This window comes from Dermacentor albipictus, chromosome 9 (assembly GCF_038994185.2).
Source record: "Dermacentor albipictus isolate Rhodes 1998 colony chromosome 9, USDA_Dalb.pri_finalv2, whole genome shotgun sequence".
Classification (NCBI taxonomy): Eukaryota; Metazoa; Arthropoda; class Arachnida; order Ixodida; family Ixodidae; genus Dermacentor; species Dermacentor albipictus.
Window position 1 is genome coordinate 58933581 of NC_091829.1, and position 24174 is coordinate 58957754.

At 46.3% G+C, this 24174-nt stretch overlaps 1 protein-coding gene across 1 annotated transcript in view; it reads left to right on the forward strand.

The window, feature by feature from the left end:
• The first annotated feature begins 1465 nt into the window (after window positions 1-1465).
• LOC139049703 (uncharacterized) overlaps window positions 1466-24174 on the forward strand; it is a 42039-nt gene continuing 19330 nt past the window's right edge. The window contains exons 1-5 of the mRNA XM_070525438.1: window positions 1466-1569; window positions 4210-4347; window positions 8836-8913; window positions 20047-20260; window positions 22289-22439. Of these exons, the coding sequence (XP_070381539.1) occupies window positions 1554-1569; window positions 4210-4347; window positions 8836-8913; window positions 20047-20260; window positions 22289-22439 (597 nt within the window). The 5' untranslated portion in view covers window positions 1466-1553. The remainder of the gene's footprint in view (window positions 1570-4209; window positions 4348-8835; window positions 8914-20046; window positions 20261-22288; window positions 22440-24174) is intronic.

Consider the following 24174-nt stretch of genomic DNA (forward strand, 5'->3'; position numbering starts at 1 on the left):
TAATTCTTTAAGTAACCGACAAATTGAAGCCAGTCATTTCAAGGCAGATTCACTTGGTTTCGAATTTTGGAACTAGCACCAGTCTTCAGATAAGAGCAGTCAATTTCACTATCAAAATTCACTCCTTCTCCTTTTACTTTTCAATAAAACGCCTTTATGCAAAAAGTACTGGAACAAAAATGCATTTCATCCCACACTTTTGGAGCACACACATAGAAAATGTCATGCCCATAATTTGTCCTTAGCAGATATGACGTTTGAAGTCACCGGCTACAATTCATCATTTGCAGTATTTGCTGCGATGAAATAATTTAAATGTGAACGAGCGAAACAGGGTTATAAGCTATTGATTTCGATTTCCCAGGAAGACATTGTCCTCCTCTAAGTGACCAACATGAAGAAGTAGAATTTTGCTACATGCCAAGTTTGGTTTCGAAAACTTCATTTATTATTTACAAAAATGAGAACAAAGCCAGCGACGGCGAAGCTTTCTAGATCATTTTCCGTTTCACTGAGGTAACCACAGCTGGCGCGTCAGTTTGAGCCCAACCTACCCTTTCTTCTGGTGATCCGGTTCACACAAGTATCTTATTATTTACTATAATTATGGTTCACTTCATATCTTTCTTTAATTTTTAATGCGTGATCGCAACAGTTCGCTGACACAGTTCCTCTTTTACGGTTATACTTTGATTCGAAGCCCGGCACGGTTTATTCAATCAGTTTAGGAAGAAAATATTGAAGTATTTCCGCTCATTGTACATGCGGCTCAGTTATATGTAATCAAAAAGTTACGATAATAAATCAAGATTATTAGCAAGATTTCTTCTTTTGTAACTGTGTCGGGCAGCTGACTAATAACCTTGCAATGTACATCCACAGAATTTTTTTTGCTGCCGTTGACCCGTGGGGCTATAACACGTAGGATAACAAAACTTCGTGACACATAGGCGATGAAAAAGCGGATGTTCTTATGGAAATTTCAGAGGATATTGAGGGAGGAGTTGACGTCTAGGAGAATAAAAATTAATAACGAGGGAGAGTGGACAATCAAAGGGAAGGCGGGAGGAGAGTTCACATTCAGGACAACAAACGCGGGCAGACGATAACGGTTTTTCCTGCTGAGCTAAAGGAGAACCAATGAAACGCTGCGCAAATTGCTCAATCTGTCGAACAGATCAGCTGTGTTTGAATAGAGAAACCGTAAGGAAGGGAAGCGCTGCGGTGAATAGCAGAGAATTGCGCGGTGTGATAAGTTTACAGGCACAAGACAGCCTCGACTGACACAAGACGCAGGCTTAAGAAAGGGTAACTGTGAGTGGCCTTCATCCTACAGTGTACACGAAATATCGCTATGCGATCGCCCTTTCGGCCACGGTTATGTTTACCGCCTGAAGCGTCTTAGTGGCATTGTTTTTCGTGCACTGCTGATTGTGAATGCCGAAACTACCATCCAAACTTCCAGCGAGGATTCCCAACAAACGTCGATCATCGTTGGTGGCATCGGTCTATGCTGCTTCATCCTTCTTATCGTCTTCGTCGGCTACCTGTTGATGGGATCAGCGGAAGGTAAGTGAACCGCAAATTTTTACACGCAATCACAGTGGAATGGCAGGCAGCTATGGATGTTCTTCAGAATCACTGCTCATTGCGAATGCCTCGAATGATTGCCATTGAAAGGAATATATGTGTGAGTGGCTGCTTCAGTGACGTTCTCAACGAAATATCTATATTATCTAAATCAAGGCGTAGAACGTATACCGAAGAATGTGAGACTAGTCCTCTCAGCAAAATTTTTTCCCGTGCCCATCCCTCTCACGTAGAGCACTATATATGTGCGACGCCTCTTACACCACTGGCGTAGCTAATCATCATGCCAACGTTCTGTGAGACGTTTCGTTTCGTAGCTGCCAAGGCGCCGTTACTCCTATCCAGCAGCAGCTGAACAAAGTGCCGCGCCGGGCCGAGATGGCGCACCAGCGTATGAAATGAAAACCGTCCGGGCAGTCCAAGCAATAGGGCTCAGCTTTGTCATTATTGTGAAGCAATTACATGGACACTCCGGGCGCATTTTTGTCGTCACCGTCGATGTCGCCGCGATGTTTTCCCTATGCAAACCAAGGGCGATAACACCGTCGACGCGCGTCGTATGCTGTGCGTGCGAGTGAAAGCACGCCGGGGAAAGCCGACTATCGTGGCTCAATCTGGCGCGCGCGAAGGAAGAAAGCGTGCAGACGACGCGCTGTCTTCCGTCGCGCGGAAGGAAGTCGCGGAAGGACTTCCGTCGCGGAAGGACGAAGACTGGGAGCGGGGGCGGCGTTGTGCTCCGGAAGCAAATGACGATCGAGGTTCAATCTCGCGCGCGATATGGAGCAAAGTAGGGAGACAGCGCGGAAGGCACGGGAGGGGTTCGACTCCGCCGGGAAGTTCGCACTATGCACCGACGCGTGCGCCGAATCTAGAAAGGGATCTGCAGGCGGCTCATACCTTTGAGCGCGCTAGCTCTTGCGCTGCAGTGATACACCGCAAGAAGGTCAGTGCACTCGCTACAGCTGCCACTTTTCCTCACAGCAGCGTTTTCATGGCGAGTGTCCGCGCCCATCGAGTGCGAGGTGTCCATGTTTGCTTGCGCGTGATGACGCCATGCTTGTTAGATCAGTTAGCAAGCGAATGTTTCCAAGATTACACGGTCAATAAAGCTAATGTCCTTGCTTCATATAGCTCCCTACTAATTCGCGATCGCAATCGATTATTCGCCTTTCGGGTGAAACTGCGCCTTCTTTCTTTCAATACTTCGCCCTCCGAGCCGAACTGCGAGCTTCAAAAAAATATTTAATCAAATTGCCCGACGATCGGATTTCAAAAGCAGACCTGCAGCCTAGAAGCCCCACATTGATGTCATCACCCAACGGACGCTCTTCTCCTACAACGGAGTGCATCATATTGCAGTCCCTGTTTTCTTAAGCAGATCTCCGGAAATAATTTAAAATATTTGACACATCGTCACACGTCCAACTTAGGGACCATCCCTAAGATACTGCTGCAAAAAAAAAAAATATGCGCCGTCCGAAACTCCTCCTACTCTCCTCAGTCTAGCGGTGACGTGACAAGAGTGCCGTGAGCAGTGACTCCGCCCCTATTTCACCCGGAACTCGCTCACGAAGGCAGTCTTTCATGAACACCAGCTGGAGGTTGAATCGCCTCCCAACTTCTTGTTTAGGCTGTCGCTTGTTTAGGAAACATTATTGAAAATTTCTCAATTTAAGACAACTCAATTACGATGACTACAATTCCAGATCAGATAGAAAAAAACTCGCATCACACTTGCGCAAATTCTCTCGCAGGTTACACTTAGAACTTACAAATTTATTATATTTTGCACCGCTCTGAACTGTGCCCATAATTCGTGATCAGGACTTTAGAAATACCCTCGTTAACATTGTAACAATCTCACGTAAGCTGTGTATTCAGTTATTTTGTTTGAGCCACATATAACAGGTACAGTCTACACAAACGCAGTACTTGTTTCTGGTCCAGAATTGCGCGCATGACGAGCAGCCATAATTTTTCTCTCTCTCTCCAAATTGCATCAAATTTGATTAAAATCGATCTAGTGGTTCTCTAATAAAACAATTTATTAGTTTTTTTTCGGTGCGAGCGAAAAAAGTAAGAATTGGTGTTTGCTACGAGCTGAAGCTCCTTTTTAATGAACGACGGACATGATGGCCACAAAATAACGTAAATACGTGTATCATTTGCAATCATATTTCAAGCAGCACACATAGGCCTCAAAGATGTGGAAAAAGAAAGCGTATATGGGACAAGCGATTATACCGCCTACGTGTGCCGTGTCTTTCGAGGACAAGAAATTGTCCCGTGCACCTGTCCCGCGTCTTTTGAGGACAAGCAATTTACCCGTGTACTTGTCCCGTCACTTACCAGGACAAGCAATTGTTGCTTATACTTCTTCCCGTGTTTTTATTACCGTGTGCGCTCTTTCAACTAACAGCATAACACAACTCACCCAAGCATCCACTTTGCTGCTACTCTTCCCATCTGCCTTAGGCGAAGCGAAAACTGAAAGGTCTTGGGTGGTCTTTTTTTTAGTACAGGTCGTAGCGTTACACTAAGTGCGGACCCGACAAAGATGGGGTTCAAAGATAGGGTTCCATACCGTTCGTTGACTTCACATTCTCCCTCTGTGTGCAGTTGAAGAGCCGGAACAAGCGGACATTTTTGGTGGCGGCGGCGGTGGAGGTGGTGGAGGTGGTGGAAGTGGAGGAGGAGGTGGAGGGGACTCGCTGCCACCGGCTGTGCCCTTGCCACCACGTACAGCTCGGACGCCCGGTGAGTGTTCGTCACCTTGCGCTTTAAATTTATTCTTCCTATTTAATGAAGGAAAGAAAAACAAGCAAAAGTACTTAGACGCATATAAATAGAATGTTAGTTGGTCTAAATACTCGTAACTTGCATTAGTAAAGGGAAAAACAGTCACTGACAAAACAAATTCGCGAAGAAATGAAACTGTCAGGTAATGTCATTATGAGATATTTAGCACAGCTAGATTAAAAAAGAAAGATCATTTTACCTGTAGGAGTTACCCCTACCGCGACCGAAATATTATACGCGAAAGATATAAATGAGTGATTTTACCCTACAAAGATGTCGACATATACTTTGGCATTTTTTGTAACAACGCGATGCAGTATAAACTGGCACAAGTCTTTCAGAAAGCAGTTGTCCAAAAAAACCGTAAGAAGAAGGCAGCTTAACTGCTCGCGTCAACGATGGTCAATGCAGATGTTTAACCTGAACATGAAAGAGCACTTAAAATGTCTTTAAACAAACATGGCTAAGTAGCGTTGTCCCTAGTTAAAACAGCCGGTCCTGGGGCAGGTAGAACAATGTTCTGAATACTTCCTTTGCCAGTTATTAACCACCATACAACGGTAGAGGGAGCCGAGACAAAAGCCTCTTGAATATGTACAGTACACGCCTGCTCGTTTATCCGGTGACCGCCTCTGTGCCGGTTTCCGCTTCTACAGCTTCACGCTCATCTGGTATGGAGTTTATATCAGCAATACTTCATCTTTGGCGTTTCAAATGAATGCCGGCATTCATTCGGCTAACTGCCAGATAGAAAATATTTACAAATTGAATACACAAACCTCATAAATACATACACCTCAGCACTGTGGTGTCAATTACGCTTCGATTCTTGTACTGGGGAGCTGTCCTGCTGCGATGTAAAAAAATAATGCTACTGCCCAAACGTTGGACAGGGATGAGGGTCACCGAAGCAGTCTCTACAATATCTTTAAAGTGTGTGTGAGCGTGAATTATTGCACCTTTCGCCACAAAGACAAGAGGAATGTGGCCAGCTGTTCAACTCAGCTCAAACCATGACAGTTACCGCATGACAGTTCTAAAATCTGCTCATCTGACTGCATCTGCGAGCTCTGACGTCGGAACAAGCACACGGGTGTTATGAATGTCGCTACGGCCTTCTAACCTGAAAGTTTTCTCATCGATGAAAACAGCTACCAAGTGTTCCCCATTCGCGGCCCGTGCCAACAGCCCCCAATATTTTCCCCATCTACACTTTCTTTGCACCTCTGTCAGTCCATGTCTTCTCTGGAGCTTAAAGTAGGAAAATTCAGATCCTTAGGCAGCGCTTATCTCATTATTGCAACACACGCTGAGCTCCAAGACCAGAGTTTGATGATTCTCCGCTGTTCGTATTCGATTGTCTTCGTGACAATTGTATTCTTCTAAGCAGTGGAGACATGATGACCATTGCGGGTTATGTCGTTATGAGTGCCACGTTTGAGAGCGCACCTTGCGGTGAATTGCTAGAATCTTTTTTCGACCTCAGAAGGAGTGCCCGGCCTCATTCAATGACGACATTGCGGATGGGAGTAAAGGAAGGCGTTGCATTCTCCGAAAAATAAATAACGTATCACAAAAATGGGCTCAAATCCATTCTGTGGAGGTCGCTCGCCAGCGAAGCTGCGGTATCACCTGATCCAATAGGCCAATGTGACGTAGCCTTGGTAGTAGTCCTGACGAGCCTGAGCAAAACGCCGTTGTGCATGTTGACATTGCTGTTGCTGTTGTCGCTCTTCGTTTTCGCACCGCTCTTCTGGATTCCTAACTATGCGTGGCCTCCCCATAGCGCTATGAGAACACAAATTAAACCATTTGCTAGGCGGGTTCCTTTATAGATATGAAAGTGTAGAGCCATCAATACCTGCTTCGTGTGCTACAGCTATAGCTTCCTAGCAAAGGCAGCTTATGTGAGCGTAGTTTTTACCGGGAAGCGCTTGCGGAGAACGCTATGCACGGAGGCGAGCGCCATCTCGTGGTGCTGCAGATAACTCAGCGCAACATGCGCAGCGCGCCTTCTGCTGTGACTGGTTGAGTTTTGTCTCGACGAATTCGAAGAAATGCCTAGACGCTAGTCATATGCAGCTTCGATATGAAACACTATCGAAATATGGCAGATTTAAAAAAATGGTTCATGAAACGATGTGAAGATATGTTTAAAATTAAATGCAAAATTATCGAGCAAGATGTGTGTCAGTAATTATGGGGCACCCTGTATACCGTAGAAACACTACAATTGAAAGAACTAGCCGGTGCAACTTGTTTCATTCGGTGAAGAGGATAAGGTTTGATTACGTCTACTGATACTCGCTTATTATTGCTGTAGAGTTCGTCAATGTTGCCCGCTATATCCTGATGGATTAGGAATCGTACTCCGTTCTACTTCTTACCTGGAAGTCCTCTATAGAAGAGGACGCGGCTATTACCAGTTCTTCAAACCTCACCAGTTCTTCTAACCTCACGAAGACCGATGAAATCCCCAAGAGTGTGTGATAGTTCCCCAGAGACCTCGTAAGTTAGCTCCACTCCAGAAAGTTCGGGTGTTAGGTCCTGCCAGGGTTAGTTTCCATTAGCGGCCTGTCCGAGTCTAGAGAGCCTTAGCACCTTTGGTTGCGTTACAGGTCTGACCACCGCCTTGGTGAGGTGCTCTACAGCGGGTGGGGACTGAGGGCCATTGGTTGATCGAATGAGTAATTTGGGAGGGAGTGGCGGAATACTGCACCAGGGAGGCCAATTCCTGCTCTGGTGAGGGAGTAAAAAAATACCTTAATGAAGTGTGCCTTGATCAACTTCGCCCTAATTAATGTCAAAGGAAGTGGATTTACTCTCACCAAACGAGAAGCATCGGACTCTCATCAAAGGCCGTGGGTTCCAGGGCCCTAATGAAGCCTATATTTACTAACTGTGTCTGAATTGTATTGGCCTTATCACCAAAGGTCGCGGGTTCGACTTCCACATAAGCTTCAGGGTTCGACTCCCACGGAAGGTCGTTGGTTTGAGTGCCTGAACTAACTCTATCTTCATACACTTTGCCTTCGTTGTTCACGTGATAAGCGGCATCCGAGCCAGCTGTGGAAGAAAACGACGAACGCGCGAGCAGTAGCACGAGCGCGTATGCGCAATGCGACCTCACATGACTTTCTGCACCACACGCCGCGTTTTCAAGACCATCGGTGTATCAGCCTCTTAAGGCTTTCGCCTTAAGAAAAAACTTCCGATAAGACCTTTCGATACAAGTTTCTCGTCATGCACTGACGCATGACATGGCATGATAATGCCTTTGTGTATAAGCACCGCGTGGGAAACGTGTATGGATGGTATGAAAATCGGCCTAGATAAAAAATCTACATAGTGTATGCCTAATTCAAAGTGTTGCGTGTATGCAGGATACCCTAAAACTAATGAATGGTTAGCCAAAGTGATTTCAGCAACTTGTCAGTTTGGTGTCTCATGACCTCTATGAAGTTGTTGACATTAGTAGTCTAGCGAGACGATTTATGAAATTTTTCAGCAGTGAATTCTCTTTGCACGTATGCACGTATTTTTCCGAACAAGGTAAGAAAGGAAAAAGCGAGCGTCGTCCAATGGTTAGTGCACCGGGGTTCTGCTAGAGGAACGAGCAGGTTGCCAAGAACCTAACTAGCAACCACGTACCTGCCGCAAAGTGCCAAGAATTAGGCAAGGAATGGTACGCAGTATACAATCGCTCGAGCTAACTTGTTTGCTGCTTCACGCTTGTTATCGCTTTGCCGTGACCATGTTCGTGCGTGCGTGTTATTTTACGACGACAAGAAATCGGCGCACGCCACGTAATATAAAACAATCCCAAACGCGATGCGATGTGATGGGTGATGCTCTAGATGCAGCAGGTTAACTTTCGTACTCAGCTCATTAAATAGCATTCTCGTCCCTGCGCGCCGGCGTTTTGTAACGTGATACATGTTATTATTTCGCAGGCTTTCTTTAAAGCGCGGAAAGAAGAGCCGCTCAATAAGAGCGCGTCGAAAGCAATTGAAAGTGATATTTTCGAAGGCGATCAAGCACCTAAACTATTGTCAAGTTTGCGTAAATGTAATAATAATAACGAAGGACACAAAAACGATGCAGTTATTTCCATCGTCATCAAAAGCTTTCATTTCTTTTTAAGCTCGGTGCAAGACAGCGGAAACACAGTATTTACCAGTTTTTTTTCTAAATTACTGATTTATATCTTGCCACCTATGTTAAGTACTGCAACTCGGTGAGTTGAGGTACATTATCTAAAGCAGCAGTTGTTGCTTGAATCCCCATATCCCCAGGCTCCTCGCTAAAATTACTGATTACCTTTAACTAATAAGCTCTATGGTCGCACGCAGCAAATGTGAAATTTAACCCTAATGTACCTAAGCCCGTGAAATTCCTCCCTTCTTTGCTGACCGAAAGGTTTCGAATAAAACGTAATTTCTTCAGGAACAGCGCCTGCTGGTCCAGGAACACCTGAGGACACAACTGGATCCGCTCCAACGCCTACGGACACTACGAAACCATGTAAGAACTGGCATCGTAAACTTTAACCGATTCTACGCAGTCCGGTGCTCCATTCGGCACCAATCAAAGGAGTCTTCGTACCAACACGTGCTCAAATGCTTTTACCATGGCGTAAGCGTTCGCGAGAAGACTCCCGTTTAAATATATATTGCTACTGCACTACTATTTGATGCTATGCTCATGTTAGCCAAAAACACTGCAAACGTTGAAAGCGGCTACACAGCTATGAACTGAAAAAAAAAAGCAAATTTACTAGGCAATTCAACATTCAGATGACGTAGATAGAAAATATCCTCCTTGGGGAGTTAGGGGTGAAGATGGGGCGGTGTCACTGTGCACGGCACTGTATCGCGTTCGACCTCTCTTGGAAGAAGTAGAATGATCGTACGTCTGCTTAAAATTTTCCACTACGAAATCTTCGGTATCTTCCAACATCATTAGATTGAGCATAACCCACGCTAAAAGCGAACATTTTTAAGCTGCACTACCTTAGAGATGGGGGGACCATTTTTAGACAGTGCATACCCACAGAAGCGGCCCACATAATTTGCACGGCACAACCTTCGGGATCGGCCCACTTCTTCAGACTTCACTATGTCCAGTATACCGGTAAGCTATCGCACGAGACGAAAGATCTGACTAAGAAACGCCCAAATATGAAAGCCTCTAATGCTACAGCTAGAATAGAACTGGCAGAACTTTCCAGGTTATAGAACAAGTCTAAGATAGTTGACATAAGGAAGCCTAATATCGATAGAATTGAGCATGCCCTTAGGAACGGAGGAAGCCTAAAAGCAGTGAAGAAGAAACTAGGAATAGTCAAGAATCACATGTCTGCGTCAAGAGACAATGCCGGCACTATCATTACTAATGTGTATAAGATAGTTCAAGTGGCTGAGGAGTTCTATAGAGATTTATACTGTACCAGTGTCACCCACGACGGTAATGGAAGATGGAATAGTCTCGAGGAATTTGACATCCCACAAGTATCGCCGGAAGAAGTAAAAAAAAGCCTTGGGAGCTTAGGTAACAGCATATTTGTTGATGGATGGTGGGCAGATTGTTCTAGAATAACTGGCCACCCTGTATACGCAATGCCTCGTGACCTCGAGCGTACCGAAATCTTGGAAGAACGCCAACATAATCTATAAGAAAGGGTTCCGTAAAGGCTACTCAACATTAAACCATATACACGCTATAACACGGCTGATTCTTAGGCTAAAGGCCTTGTCACTATGCGTGAACACACTATCAATCAGGTGATAGACAAATGTGCGGAATATAACCAACCCATATATATAACTTTCATTGATTACGAGAAAGCGTTTGATTCAGTCGAAACCTCAGCAGTCATGGAGGCATTACGGAATCAGGGTGTAGACGAGCCGTATGTAAATAATCTGAAAGATATCTACAGCGGCTCCACAGCCACAGTAGTCCTCCATGAAGAAAGCAACAAAATCCCAATAATGAACGGCATCGATACGATATCTCCAATGCTATTCACAGCGTGTTTACAGGAAGTATTCAGAGACCTGGATTGGGAAGAATTGGGGATGAGAGGTAATAGAGAATACCTTAATAATTTACGATTCGCTGATGATATTGCATTGCTTAGTAACTCAAGGGACCTATTGCAGTACATGCTCACTGACCTGGAGAGGAAAAGCAGTAGGGTGGGTCTAAAAATTATTCTGCAGAAAACTAATGTTTAACAGTCTCGGAAGAGAAGAGCAGTTTATGATAGGTAGCGAGGTACCTGAAGGGGCAAGGGAATACATCTACTTAGGGCAGGTAGTGACCGCGGATCCGGATCATGAGACTGAAATATTCATAAGAATAAGAATGAGCTGGGGTCCGTTTGGCCGGCATTCCATGCACAGCAGGTTGCCATTATCCCTCAAGAGAAAAGTGTATAAAAGCTGTGCCTTACCAGTACTCACCTGAGGGGCAGTGATCTTCTACGTATTACTCGTAACATATTACTGGTACGCAAGCAGTTAGCATAGAGCCTTGCAATAGCGTTCTGTAGTTAGCTAACTTACTTACACTTACTTGCAGTAGCCTGCGGAAGAACGATAATTGTAATCAGGATTAGCGGAAAGCAATAAATGTGCAGGTATAACGTACACGTGTAAATCAATCTGAAGCGAAGCTTATTTAAACATCCACCTAAATTTTGTGTACAACTAAGTACGGTGGGAGCAGCTGCGTTTATTTTCACTCTGCGTAACGTGTAACGGTATGTAAAGTTAACGTCTATGCACTCCACAAATGAGAAAATTAATGTCAGGCTATGTGTGCGTTAATGAGCTACATAGTTCGCCACGGACGAATATGCACAGTTGAAACTTCGTCGCAGTCACGTCAAGGGAACCAAAGTGATGGTCGTAATTTGTCGAGTGGAGCATGGTGGCGCAAGTTGTGTTAACACAGATTTATGATATATACGCAAATATGTTTAGGACTTCTCTACATCCGCGTTAGAGAACACGTGATCTGCTGCTTTTCAATTTCGTGGCACAATATAGATCGCCCCTCTTTCAATAAAATTGGTCGCACGTGGGGGCAGACAATTCCTCATGCGCGTCAGGGCTTCCACGCAAAAGCCTCATTAACCGTTCGACCTATAGGTTGTCAGGATTGGGGGCTCAATCCCATCGTCCGTGGTCCTTTGCCAAGATTGGAGTACGGCATGAATTCGAAGGTAGCTGGCCCATGCCGTCGTCCAACTTATTTACGCTGAGATCGTTGATGAAGTGAAGAACTGCTTCTCATCGAGAACGAGGAAAAGGGTTTATTTACAGAAATTAAATCAGTCTAACATGACTGCTTGAGAAAAAGAGTAACAGTTCAACATGACTGCATGAGAGAAGTGATTCAGTCTAACATGACTGCTCAAGAGAAGTGTGTCCAACATTCGCACAACCACAGTTTTTATACACTCGATCCGCCGGTCCTACGACGCGGCGACTGTTCGTTTACACATCACCAACTCGCAGCTGCTCTCCAGACCAGTTTACGTACACAAAGGCAACCGCGCTCTGTACACAGAGGCAACCGCGCGGGGTGCCGTTCCGGGAACTATCGGAGTCGATCGAGTGTCGCTCGTTGTTCTGCGCCACTCCGAAGCGTGAGACGCACGAAAAAACGTCGTCCCCACGGCAGCTTGTCCAGCGTTTCAAATCAGCTCCGCGTTGGGGAACTCCGGAATCATTGTTCACGCACCGAACTAGTCCCGTCACAATGTCGAAGGGGCTGGAGGAAGGCGGCGGATTCCAACGCAAAGGCCGCTTCTTTGAACGCCTCCCAGCTGCAGCGACGGAGAGGGAGAGGTGCGCGTCTTGCACCCCTTGTCGTAATCGGGTGGCAAGGTGGCAATCTTGTTGCGCAACTCGCCATTCTTGACAGCGCCTCCATGGGCCGGAAAGTCTCGACTGTCTAGCGCTGACAACCGCTAGGCAGGAAGAGAACGGCTGCTGGTCAGGGGGGGACTGATGTCTTGGCTCGCAGCGACCACTTGTGCATTGATGTCACCGCCCCAAAACATCCAACAAGGACAGGCAACTGCAAAATGAACCCCACAACACGGCTCTGCGCCGAGATGACGTGCATTGGCTCTCACTTTAGACTCGCTAGGCTTCAAAAAAACAACAACAACATAAGTGCAGAAACAAAAAAAATGCTGCATTTCACTATGCCAATTTCTGAAGCAAATTCCTGCTGACAAATTCAGCAATTAATGGAGGGAATTCTGCTAAATGAGAGGGGATTTTCTTCGCCTAAAGAAAAGCTAACACTAGTAACCCCAAAATTTAGGCGGGACCCTCAAACGCAGAATTCAAATTAGCCTGCTCAAACCATTCGCATTGCTATGCAACTTTCCCTTCTTATATCTAACGGAGAAGTTGTACTCTTGGAGAGTGAGGCTCCATCGGAGCAAGCGGCCGTTTTTGTGTGACATTTGATTGAGCCACGTCAGAGGACAGTGGTCGGTCTCGAAGATGAACTTCGCTCCGTACAAGTAACACGACAACTTCTGGGCGGCCCAAACCAAACAAGCGCATTCCTTCTCTGAAGCGCTGTAGGCTTCCTCTCTTACATTTAGTTTACGGCTGGCGTAGAGGATAGGATGCTCCTCGTTATCGTCGCCGACCTGACTAAGTACCACGCCCATACCTCTGTCGCTTGCGTCGCATTGAACTATGAATTCCTTTGTGTAGTCTGGCGCGCGAAGCACAGGGCGAGAAACCAATAGCGTTTTCAAGCTTTGGAAAGCGTTCTCTTTGGCCTTATCCCAGTGTACGTTACTCGGTGCTCCCTTTCGGAGGATGTCTGTTAATGGACTTGCCAATAGCGAGTAATTCGGAATGTACCGTTGATAGTACCCCACAAGTCCCAAAAATGAACGAAGGTCCGTTTTCGGGCGCGGCTGAGAAAATTCTCCAATCGTAGCTATTTTAAGCTCAGCCGGCCATCTCATGTCCTGACCGACAACATGGCCCAGATAAGTAACCTGTGAACAACCGAACCTACACTTTTCCGCTTTCATCGTTAAGCCGGCTTCAAACGTACGAAGCCTCGCATTCTTGTCGTAATAGACTTTGGCGTTCTTTTGAGCTATTGCCATGTTCTTTCCGACTAGTTCTTGGTTTGCGCTTAGCCGTTCCAGTAAATTTAGCACGTATTCAACCACTGTCGGAATCTCCCCTCTTTCTTCCCACATCTCTCTTAACATTCTCAGTGGAGACCGGAGTGTCCTCCCATACACTAGTTCTGCTGGTGAGAACCCTGTCGCCTCATGTGGAACCGTTCGCAAAGCAAACAAAGTTGCCGGCAGACAGTTCTCCCAGTCCTCCTTGTGCTCGTAACATAGCGCACGCAAAACTCGCTTAAGCACCGAATGCCACCTCTCTACACTGTTTGACTGAGGGTGATAGACAGAACTGTGTATTAACTTTACCCCGCACTTTTGCAAGAATGTGGAAGTCAGTGCGCTCGTGAATACTGACCCTTGATCTGCCTGAATTTCGGCTGGAAACCCAACTCGTGCAAACACTGTCAAAAGCGCGTCTACTACTTCGGTGGAGCTGAGCTCTTTCAAAGGGATTGCTTCTGGAAACTTGGTAGCCGGACACAGCATGGTAAACAAGTACCTGTAGCCTGATTTTGTTTTTGGAAGAGGCCCTACCGTGTCTATTACAAGTCGTCTGAAAGGCTCTGTTATTAAGGGCACTACCTTCAGTGGAGCTTTCCAAGTCTCTCCTGGTTTACCAGAACGCTGGCAGGCGTCGCATGATCTTACAAAGTTTTCTACATCTTTGAAACAGCCAGGCCAGTAGTATTCCATAAGCAATCTTTCCTTTGATTTGTTTATGCCTAGGTGGCCGGACCACCCATTTCCATGACAAAGACTCAAAAGGTCCTCCCTATACTTAGTAGGTATGACTAACTGATCTAAAATCTTACCCTTTCGATCTCTGTAATGCCGATACAACAATCCTCCTTTCTCATGTATCGTTACGTTGCGCCTAGCAATGCCTTCTTTAGCTGTGTCACGTAATTTAGCTAAGCTCTCATCATTCTTTTGCTCAGCTGCCAGTGACTCTCTATCCACGCGTAAGAGTTGATCGAAGTTCTTTGAGGCCGGTGATAATAACGACCCTGTCTCGCTTGTGAGCGCGTCTGCTTGCTCTTCCTGCAGGCTAGAACTCTGACACTCTAGTGCTACGCTCTCATTGAGCTGGTCAGCTGGCAGGCTCTCCTCAACTGTTCTTTTGTCCCTCGGGCCTAGCTCGGATTCGGGTATTGAAGTTATGCCCTTTTCTGCTTCCGCTGGAGGAGCTTGAGCATTTTCAGCCGAAAGCGCCGCGATCTTACGAGCTTGGCCTCGGGTCAATGCCTGTACTATGCCCTCTCCCAGTTTGAGCCCTCTGTCACGCAGTAACTGATTCGAACGATTCGAAAAGATGTAGGGCTACTGCAGTGACAAAAATTTGGAAACTGCAGCCTCAGTCTCTAGTTCCCCGAATGGTCCACTGATTTTGACTTTGGCCATGGGCAGACACACGCTGTGTTCTTCTACAACCTGTTTTATCCACGCTACTTCTCCGGTGAAGTCATCTACCATCACGTAAGACGGATGGACAATGTCCAGCGTGGCGGCACTGTCTCTTAGCACTCGGCATGGTTTTCCATTAACTTGCAGGTCGTGGAGATATGGACTTAAAAGTTCCATATTCTCATCCTTTTCCTCCACGTAGGAAAAAACTACGCTAGACTCCTCGCAGTTTACAGCTATATGTCCCAGTTTGTGGCATTTGTAACAGCGAATTGGTCTAACAGATTCGAATTTTCTTTTCTGTTCTTTTTGTGCGGTTTCTCCGTTAAGTTTCTCCTCGCTCTTTTCTGCGGGCTTTTCCGCCATGTCTACAGGCTCGGATCGTCTAGTTTGCGCACCCTTTTTGAACGGAAATGGTTTCCGCGGTCCATTTCGACCGTCCCAGTTTCCCTCCTCGGCGTTCAATTTTCTACGGGTTGCGTACTCTTCGGCTAATTCAGCCGCCCTTTCCACAGTGTTTACATTACCTCTGTCTTGCACCCACAGTTTCACAGCTTGAGGGATGGTTTTGCAAAACTGCTCTAGACACATGCATTCAATGATCATGTCTCTGCTGTCGTACGCTTCCGCGCTTTTAAGCCACTCAACTAGGTTGGCCTTTAAGCTATATGCAAACTCCGGATAGCCCTCGCTATCTTTCTTGCCTGTGCTCCTAAACCTTTGCCGAAAAGCTTCGGCTGAAAGGCGGTATTTCTTCAGGAGACTAGCCTTAACTTTCGCATAATCATATGCATCCTGCACACTCAATCTGGCGATTACTTCCGCCGCCTCACACGGCAACATAGACAGCAACCGCTGTGGCCATGTACTCGGACCGAAGTTCATCTTCTCGCAAGTCCTTTCAAAATTGCACAGGAACAAGCCTATGTCGGTCCCGACCTCAAATGGCTTTAATAGCCTGTCCATGCGGTACGATTCTGCCTCACTTGATCGTCCCAGAGCGCCTTCACTTCCTTGAGACAACTCCAAACGTCTGTTTTCAAGTTCAAGTTGCATTTTTCTTAACTCGCGATCTTTATCGCGTTCCTCTCTCTCTTGTTTTTCTCTGTCTCGTTCTTCTCTTTGTTTTTCCCGTTTCTCTCTCTTTTTGAGAAGTTCCAATCCCATTTCAATATCTTGCTCACTGGCCTGATTGGAAATTAGCTCCAATAATTCCGATTTGAGCATTTCCTTACGTACATCTAGGCCCAGTTCCTCACCAACAATCAACAACTCGTCTCTCAGCAGTGTCCTTAACTCCATGACTGCTGCTTTACTGCCTTGATTCTGCTCTCTAAATCTAGCTAGGAAAACACAACCTAGCTAACACACAACAATCTAGCTTCCCTACTGTTCTAAACAGAACAACCACAAAATGAAGCCTAGAGAGTCAAAGCAAAAACCAAGCACTCACCGCAGATACAGCACCATGTCGCAAAGTCCATCCCACCGCTGTCAGCCAGTTGTCAGGATTGGGGGCTCAATCCCATCGTCCGTGGTCCTTTGCCAAGATTGGAGTACGGCATGAATTCGGAGGTAGCTGGCCCATGCCGTCGTCCAACTTATTTACGCTGAGATCGTTGATGAAGTGAAGAACTGCTTCTCATCGAGAACGATGAAAAGGGTTTATTTACAGAAATTAAATCAGTCTAACATGACTGCTTGAGAAAAAGAGTAACAGTTCAACATGACTGCATGAGAGAAGTGACTCAGTCTAACATGACTGCTCAAGAGAAGTGTGTCCAACATTCGCACAACCACAGTTTTTATACACTCGATCCGCCGGTCCTACGACGCGGCGACTGTTCGTTTACACATCACCAACTCGCAGCTGCTCTCCAGACCAGTTTACGTACACAAAGGCAACCGCGCTCTGTACACAGAGGCAACCGCGCGGGGTGCCGTTCCGGGAACTATCGGAGTCGATCGAGGGTCGCTCGTTGTTCTGCGCCACTCCGAAGCGTGAGACGCACGAAAAAACGTCGTCCCCACGGCAGCTTGTCCAGCGTTTCAAATCAGCTCCGCGTTGGGGAACTCCGGAATCATTGTTCACGCACCGAACTAGTCCCGTCACAATGTCGAAGGGGCTGGAGGAAGGCGGCGGATTCCAACGCAAAGGCCGCTTCTTTGAACGCCTCCCAGCTGCAGCGACGGAGAGGGAAAGGTGCGCGTCTTGCACCCCTTGTCGTAATCGGGTGGCAAGGTGGCAATCTTGTTGCGCAACTCGCCATTCTTGACAAGGTACAAACTTGAAGTGCACAATTCTATCGCACTAAAAAAAAGAAAAGAACACTTCAGGGATACTCTAAGTATGCCTAAGCATCGTGCAACTTCCTCATATCTATGGCGCCCGGTGCATTATCGATGTTAGGAAACTTGATGCGACCAGTACAAAGATTATCAACCCATAGCAGTCGTTATCAACCTTATTGGACTAGCTCCTACGCTTAGCCACCTTTATAGGTTACCTTTGCAGACTCCATCCGATCTTTATGAAACCTCATTTGTCCTTATCAGCGGTATCAGACATACTAGACATGATCAAACCTTTCTCAACTCTTACTGGTCCTTATCCACTTGATCGAGCCTGATTCAACCCTTATCAACCATAATCAGGATTAACTGACAATTCCTATTGCCTTGCTAAAATTATCACAATTGATCCTACCATTTTAAGCCCTTATCCTTCTTTAGAACGTTATCCATCCGCGTCGAACCATTATCAATGTAATGAGACCCCTTTAACCCCTCACCACTCTTTAAAGCCCTTATCAAGTCATTGACTGCTGTCTGTGTTGCGCGACGTGAAGCCCATGAGCCCTCAGAGATTCGTGGCATTTCGGTTCGTGAAGGAACGCCCCAGCGGGAGGCGCATCCTGCGACCACGGAAACGCAACGGGTACGCGATGGTTTGGCATTAAATTTTCACGAAACTGGAATTTTTCCGATGTGTTCAACACACCAAGTCAGTTCTGCATGTGGTTGTAAAGACGGCTTTTATTCCACGAAATTATATCTTTCAACAAAGCCTTGGTAGAAACTGGTCTTTTATACATTATTTTCTTTATAACAATTCGTCTTATGTGACGAACAAGTTCCCTCGGTGGGTAGACATTAAAATGTTTACGCATATAAAACGCGCTCAAGACCGAGAAATTAGAGTTTAAATGCGTAAGCATTTCTGTGCTTACTCGGCAAAATAACCGCCCGCCCGTCCATCCGTTTATCCATCATGTAAGGCGAACGCTTTCACGATAGAACTCGCCGCAGCTAAGGACTCTACCTTCGTGCTGTGTGTCGCTTAAACGCGACCGACGCGCCGAGAACACACCGCTCACGGAGCTCTCAGTACAGGCCGCCCTCTGCCCGTTTCGCAGATCGCTTTCAAGATACGCGCCCGTGCGTCTCTCTTCAACGCCAAGCAAGCGCTGAGAATACGGCGCGCCAAGCTATCAGCATTCAGCACTCTCTGTCGGCATCGCACATCGCTTTCAAGATACGACCTGCGCCACCGTGCCCGACGTAGCCGCGGCTGGAGCACGGTTGATGACGGTTCATATTGGTTCGACGCGGATAGATAAGGCGCTAAAGAGGGGTGACGACTTATAAGGATTGGAACGTCATCAGCACACCTGGCGCCACCACCCGCAGTGCTTTGCTTGCGTCATCAGATCACGTTGCGCCACCTTGCGCAACACTTAGTGTCACAGCACCAGTGTCGCATTTACCGTCATGGCGCCAAAACGACTTCCGCCGCTTACTGAAGAATAACGGACACGCAAAATTGCAGGGTATTGGTGTCAATACAGATTACGAGAGAAATAACTCAACGACGCTGCAGAGAGCGGGGGAACTACAGCAACACGCAACACGAGTGAACATTGCTTCTACTCGCCTCTTCTACACGTCGCCTCGTACAGGTCTTCATTATCTCGGTGTTGAAACCGCGCTTCTCCGTTTCAGAATTCTTTCGCGGTCGTTCTCGCAATTATTTCGAAGCACACCACGTTGCGACCACGAAACATCATGTCTTTAATATATTGGAAATGCTTACGCATCGTTTAGCTAACTCCCAGAAGAAATGCTGAGCGGATCTTTTTCTTTGTTCTTCCACAATATTTCGTTTATTTTTTCAGCCTTGGCTATTTTTTTTTCCAGTTCTTGCTCTGCGGATTCGATTCGATGTCACATTCGTAAATCCAAGTTTAGTTGCCGACGACGACCGTTTGCGAGAATTTATCCCTGCCGTCTGATGTTTTCAAATTAACACAACATTATTTTCGTCGCGCATTTCGCTCAAGTGTTAGCTGTTTCGGAAAAAACCTCTGTCACTTCCAGTCGCAATCCGACGAACGGACGACTTCGCAAAACCAAGTGTTTCTGCTATCCTCCTAACACTCGCTGGGCGGCTCACAGTCAGTTCGTCCTTCTCAATTTGAAGACAGACTCCAAAGGTGTTGCTCCAAAGGCGCACGCATAAGTTTCGACCTTGCCACACACCAGCGCAGATCATACTAGACACAAACCGGGTCACTTGCAGTGCAGAGCTTTAAGACTGAAAGGTGCTGTCGATTATCACTGTTTCTGCAATAAAATTTATTACTTTTACGTACTCTGGGCGGCAGAGGGGGGGGGGGGGGGTCGTATAATGTAAGGGCTGACATATAATTAATAGTTTATACACAAATAACCGTGAATCATGTTTAGTGTTGCAGAAATACTGGCAACAAAAAGGTTTGCTTATTCATAATATGTACAATGTAGTTCCTACTTGCTTTACACTTTTCAATATGCTCCACGAAACGCTATAGAGCTTAGGATGTGACGGCAATATTCCTGAACATCTAAGGGACACCGCGAAACGAGGAAGCACATTTCGTTCGAAGCAACAATCTGCATTGAGAGGTTCACGCGGTGTCCCAGCATTTAAACTTTTTTTAACTAGATCTACATCGACCGAGAAATTCGGATGAAGCCGCTTAGGCACTTCTCTTTCCCGCCCGAACCCCTTCTTCTTCACGCCCTGTTTGCAGTCTCTGTAGACGAGCTCGTCTGCACGGTGGGCGGAAAGGCCATCTTCCCCGAAATGATCCCGCCTGACGGGCTGTGCGACTCCATCTACTACACCAACGTCGCGGTGGTTCACGGGTACATGCGCGGCATCGAAACCGAAGAAAGCTGGTCAATGTTCAAGCTGGTAATGAAGAACCGCACAAAGACTTCCGGTGGCATCGGATTCGATATCCGGTTAGTGATTTTTAGTTATCTCATTATGTCAAACAAAGCAGTGCAGCTGATAAGAACTGCTGCATCTTGTGAATTGGAAAACGGGAAACACCTGGCGCCGAGAAATATCCAATTTGAGGCGTGCTGTGCGCATCGGTAGTTTAGTGGCTGTAGCCTGCCTTCAGGTTTAGAGGAAACTTTTATCACTTTATCACTTATTGATAAGGCTTCTCTTTCTAGCCACTACAGAAGCTACCAGAAAATTCCAATCTCCTTCAAAGAAAAAATTGCTGAAGGGAAGAAAAACTCCACGCAAAAGCATTAAAATGTAAAATAGGCGGTCTCGTAAGAAAGAGCAGGAGGTGAAATGACGACGACATGGTGGTGGCTTCGAATTCACCACATGCGCTTCTTCACCGGGCGCCCGACCGGACATCGTCTTGGTCCAGCGACCATGGGCATGGTCGCTGGACCAAGCCTTGGACTCTTAGGCCATGGTCTTGCGACCACAGCAAAAACGTCGGACCGAATCTTAGCCGTGGATTCTATACTCTGCAAATTGAAAGACACGACGACCAAGTTGTATACCTGTATTTACTCCAGTATGTTCACCAACTGTTCACAACGCTGAACAAGGAAATGCAGGCAGAAAGAGCGAGAATACACATGCCGAGTGACCGCATTTCTACTGTCTTTAAAAAATTGTTGAAGCATATCGCAACCCCGATACCTCCGTGAGACGCTGCTCAATTGATTGCGTTACAAATGCCGAACTAACTTCGTCGCACTCGAGGAAGTCTACTTTGGTGGCATGGTAACGTCAGAGTTATATAAACAACTTTACGCAGGCCCTGCAGCTGTGCACAACTTCCGCCTGAAATATTTGGAATTTTACATTGAAGGCAAGTCAAATGATCAAAAGATTTCCGCTAGTCAATTTATAGATGACGCGGCTACAGGCAAACGATCCCCGCTCTGTGGTAGATACGTGTTGCGTCGACTGCTCCTCTTGTTTCTTCGTTCCCCTGATTGTTTACGCCAGAGAACATGAACAAGCTCGACAGCTAATTGAGGCATCCTCGAAAACACTGACCCAGGTTTGGCTGCAGATGTGAGTGTGGAACATTTTCGGAAGTGCGTGCCACAAACCACTCAAGGTTACGTGCGCCTATGTTTCCAACACTCAGTGACTTCTTGAGAAAACTCTTCGGGCCCCCTCACTGCAGCGCTACTGTGCACAGAGTTTCCTTTCAAATGAACCTTGTCAAGGCAAAGACAAACAACAAACTGGAAGCAGATACCTTGCAGGCGACCCTTGATGCCAAGCAAGATTTGTTAGGAGCACACGGTTACGATTTTTCTATGCAACAACGGCACATGGATCTCATGCGAAAAGACATGTACAACTTGGATGAACAATCTATCAACCATTGAAACATTTTTTAGCAACATCTTACGCGATACACGTGTGGGAACGTTTGTTTTTCCTTGATGTATGCATGTGTTTTACCATTTGAATAATATTGCTCCTACGTTTGACAATGTCGAGGCTGTGCGCGAATAAATTGCCGTTGCCAGCAGTGCAACTAGCACTGGTTACATCATTTTCGCTTAAGCACATTGACTTGAACAAATCCTTTCAAACGAATACATAAATAAGTATTAAAACGAAAATCTGCAATGTATACGCACAGCACGAACTCAGCTTATCCTACAGAGAACCCATTAAACAGCCGCATTTTACTTATATCTGGAAAAATATTTGCAACTTTTTCTATCCGAATTAGCGAGAAATTTGCTTTGGAGGTTGGCAACTTTGAGTGTAAGCCATTTGACAAGACAGCAGCAGCAGCACCCAGCCAACAGACACAGTGAAGAAAGTTCGGAAGGGTTCGCAAAAAAGGCTGCGCCTACCGAACCTACTCAGGCGTCTAAAGTGGACATAATTATTGTTACATTCCGCCGTGGAAACCACCGCTATGTTTTAGGATTTCTGCAAAACGCTCCACGAAAAGTGTATAACATTCCACTACGTTCATTCGTTCTCAGGTACTCAGCCCCGGAGAGTATGAACGGAACGACCGAAGAGAACCTGCAAGTACATTCGATGAACAACATCAAGAACTACGGCGTGTTGAACGTGTTGCACACATCAAAGAAAGTAAAGGGTCTATACGACAAGGCGAAAGCGCTTCTTGCCGTAAGTACATCGTTACTCCTGGTGTGCGTGTCACAACGCATTGTAAAGTTTTTTGACAGTGCGGTTGCTCTGTTCCCTAAAATAAGCGTTTTGGCATGCGTTGGTCGGATGAGAATTTTAGTTTACCAGCCATACCGCTTTATCAAGTCCGCCTCACGGACAGAATAAAAGACACGTGCAGTGGATGGCCACATAATACCTGTACGTGTGAATGTTCCCGCAGGAACATCACCCTTTGGACTACTTGGTACAACTAAAGCTCCGCTCTTACGCACCCTCGTTTGTAACGCGGCACCCGGTTTCAACACACAAATTTAAAGAAAAAACTATATTCCACGATTGTAACACGTTTCTGAACTTTCGTACTTCGAGAAATCGTAAATTTTAGACCTTTGCTGTTTCACTGACCAGTTTTCCACAGTATGAGCGCCAGTAAGTGCGATTTCGTGTGACGTGGACAAACAAAAGACTACTGTGCGCTATCTCCACTGGACCAGTATCACTAGCCGTCGCGTTATTGCGTCACCACGGTGTCTTGAGGTGGGGAGTGCTTCGCTCGCCCGAGGCGTCAGCTGCTCATGTCAGACTACGGTACCAGTGCATGTGACTGGTATCGCTGCCCCTGAAAGGTGCGATGGCGAGCGGCTACGGGCAAGGCTCGATGCGACGCTCCCTTAGGTGTTGTCGCCGCTGTCACCGGCGGCACGATTCCGCCGCGACCGAGGGCCCGCTCCCTTCGTTTGTGGAACGAAACCGTGAGAATGAAAGCACAGTGCCGCGCAAGACGGGCTGTTCGGCAACGATGGCTACGATATGGCGCCAGAGTACCGTGCTTCGTCAGTATGGAAACAATGCGTGCTACTCACAGCGTTTTCTTATTATTATAAACCGCCTACCTAGATATTCTTAATACAAAGTATTGACAACAAGAAATGGAAACCCGTACAGAGCTTCGCTCAAGCTTCGCAATAGGGAGCATCGTAATTGTCGGTGTTTGTTGTTGTTGTTGTTGTTGTTGCTAACAGTTTCCGTAACGAAGCCGAGCGAGAGAAGTCAAGGATCGGGAACGAAGCACGGCATAGGTTACGCAAACAGACAACCAAGAAAATGAACGGCAGGTAGTCTAGCTGTCGGAATAAAGCAGGAGTGAATATACGCAAAGGCAGAAAACAGCAATCCCGATATGCACTTCCCATGCGATATGAGGATGCGACTTAAACAGGTGGTAAATGCGTTCTGCGCCCCTTCAGGATACTTTTAGAAATGAAATTTTAAGCCACCACCACCACCCACACACACACAAACAAAAGAGTGTTTATATTTGCGCGATATCAGGCTCGGGCACACTAAACGCTGTGAATTTGTTCATATACCTTAGGCTGCCGTTGAGAACTTCAAGATATTGCCAAATCTGTCCGCATCATCAAGGGTTCATTTTAAAACATTATCTTTAACGAGGTCTAACATTACTACTTATGGCACATCCAAATATTCGCAAACCACAACACAAACAATACAGCAACCCAAAAACCAAAAGGCGAGTGTAGAGTTTTCGAATGTAGAGGTTTCGCTATCTATAGTAACTGTTTTTTGTAGACATCGTGCAAGGCTGCGTGCTGCCAGGAAATCTGACATTTCAACTAGCTTCCCGAAGAAAGCCAAGTGTCCTCGTATGGTTAAAAAAAAGAACAGAAGATCACCAATCTGCACGAAAGCGAAGTATTCATGACTATAT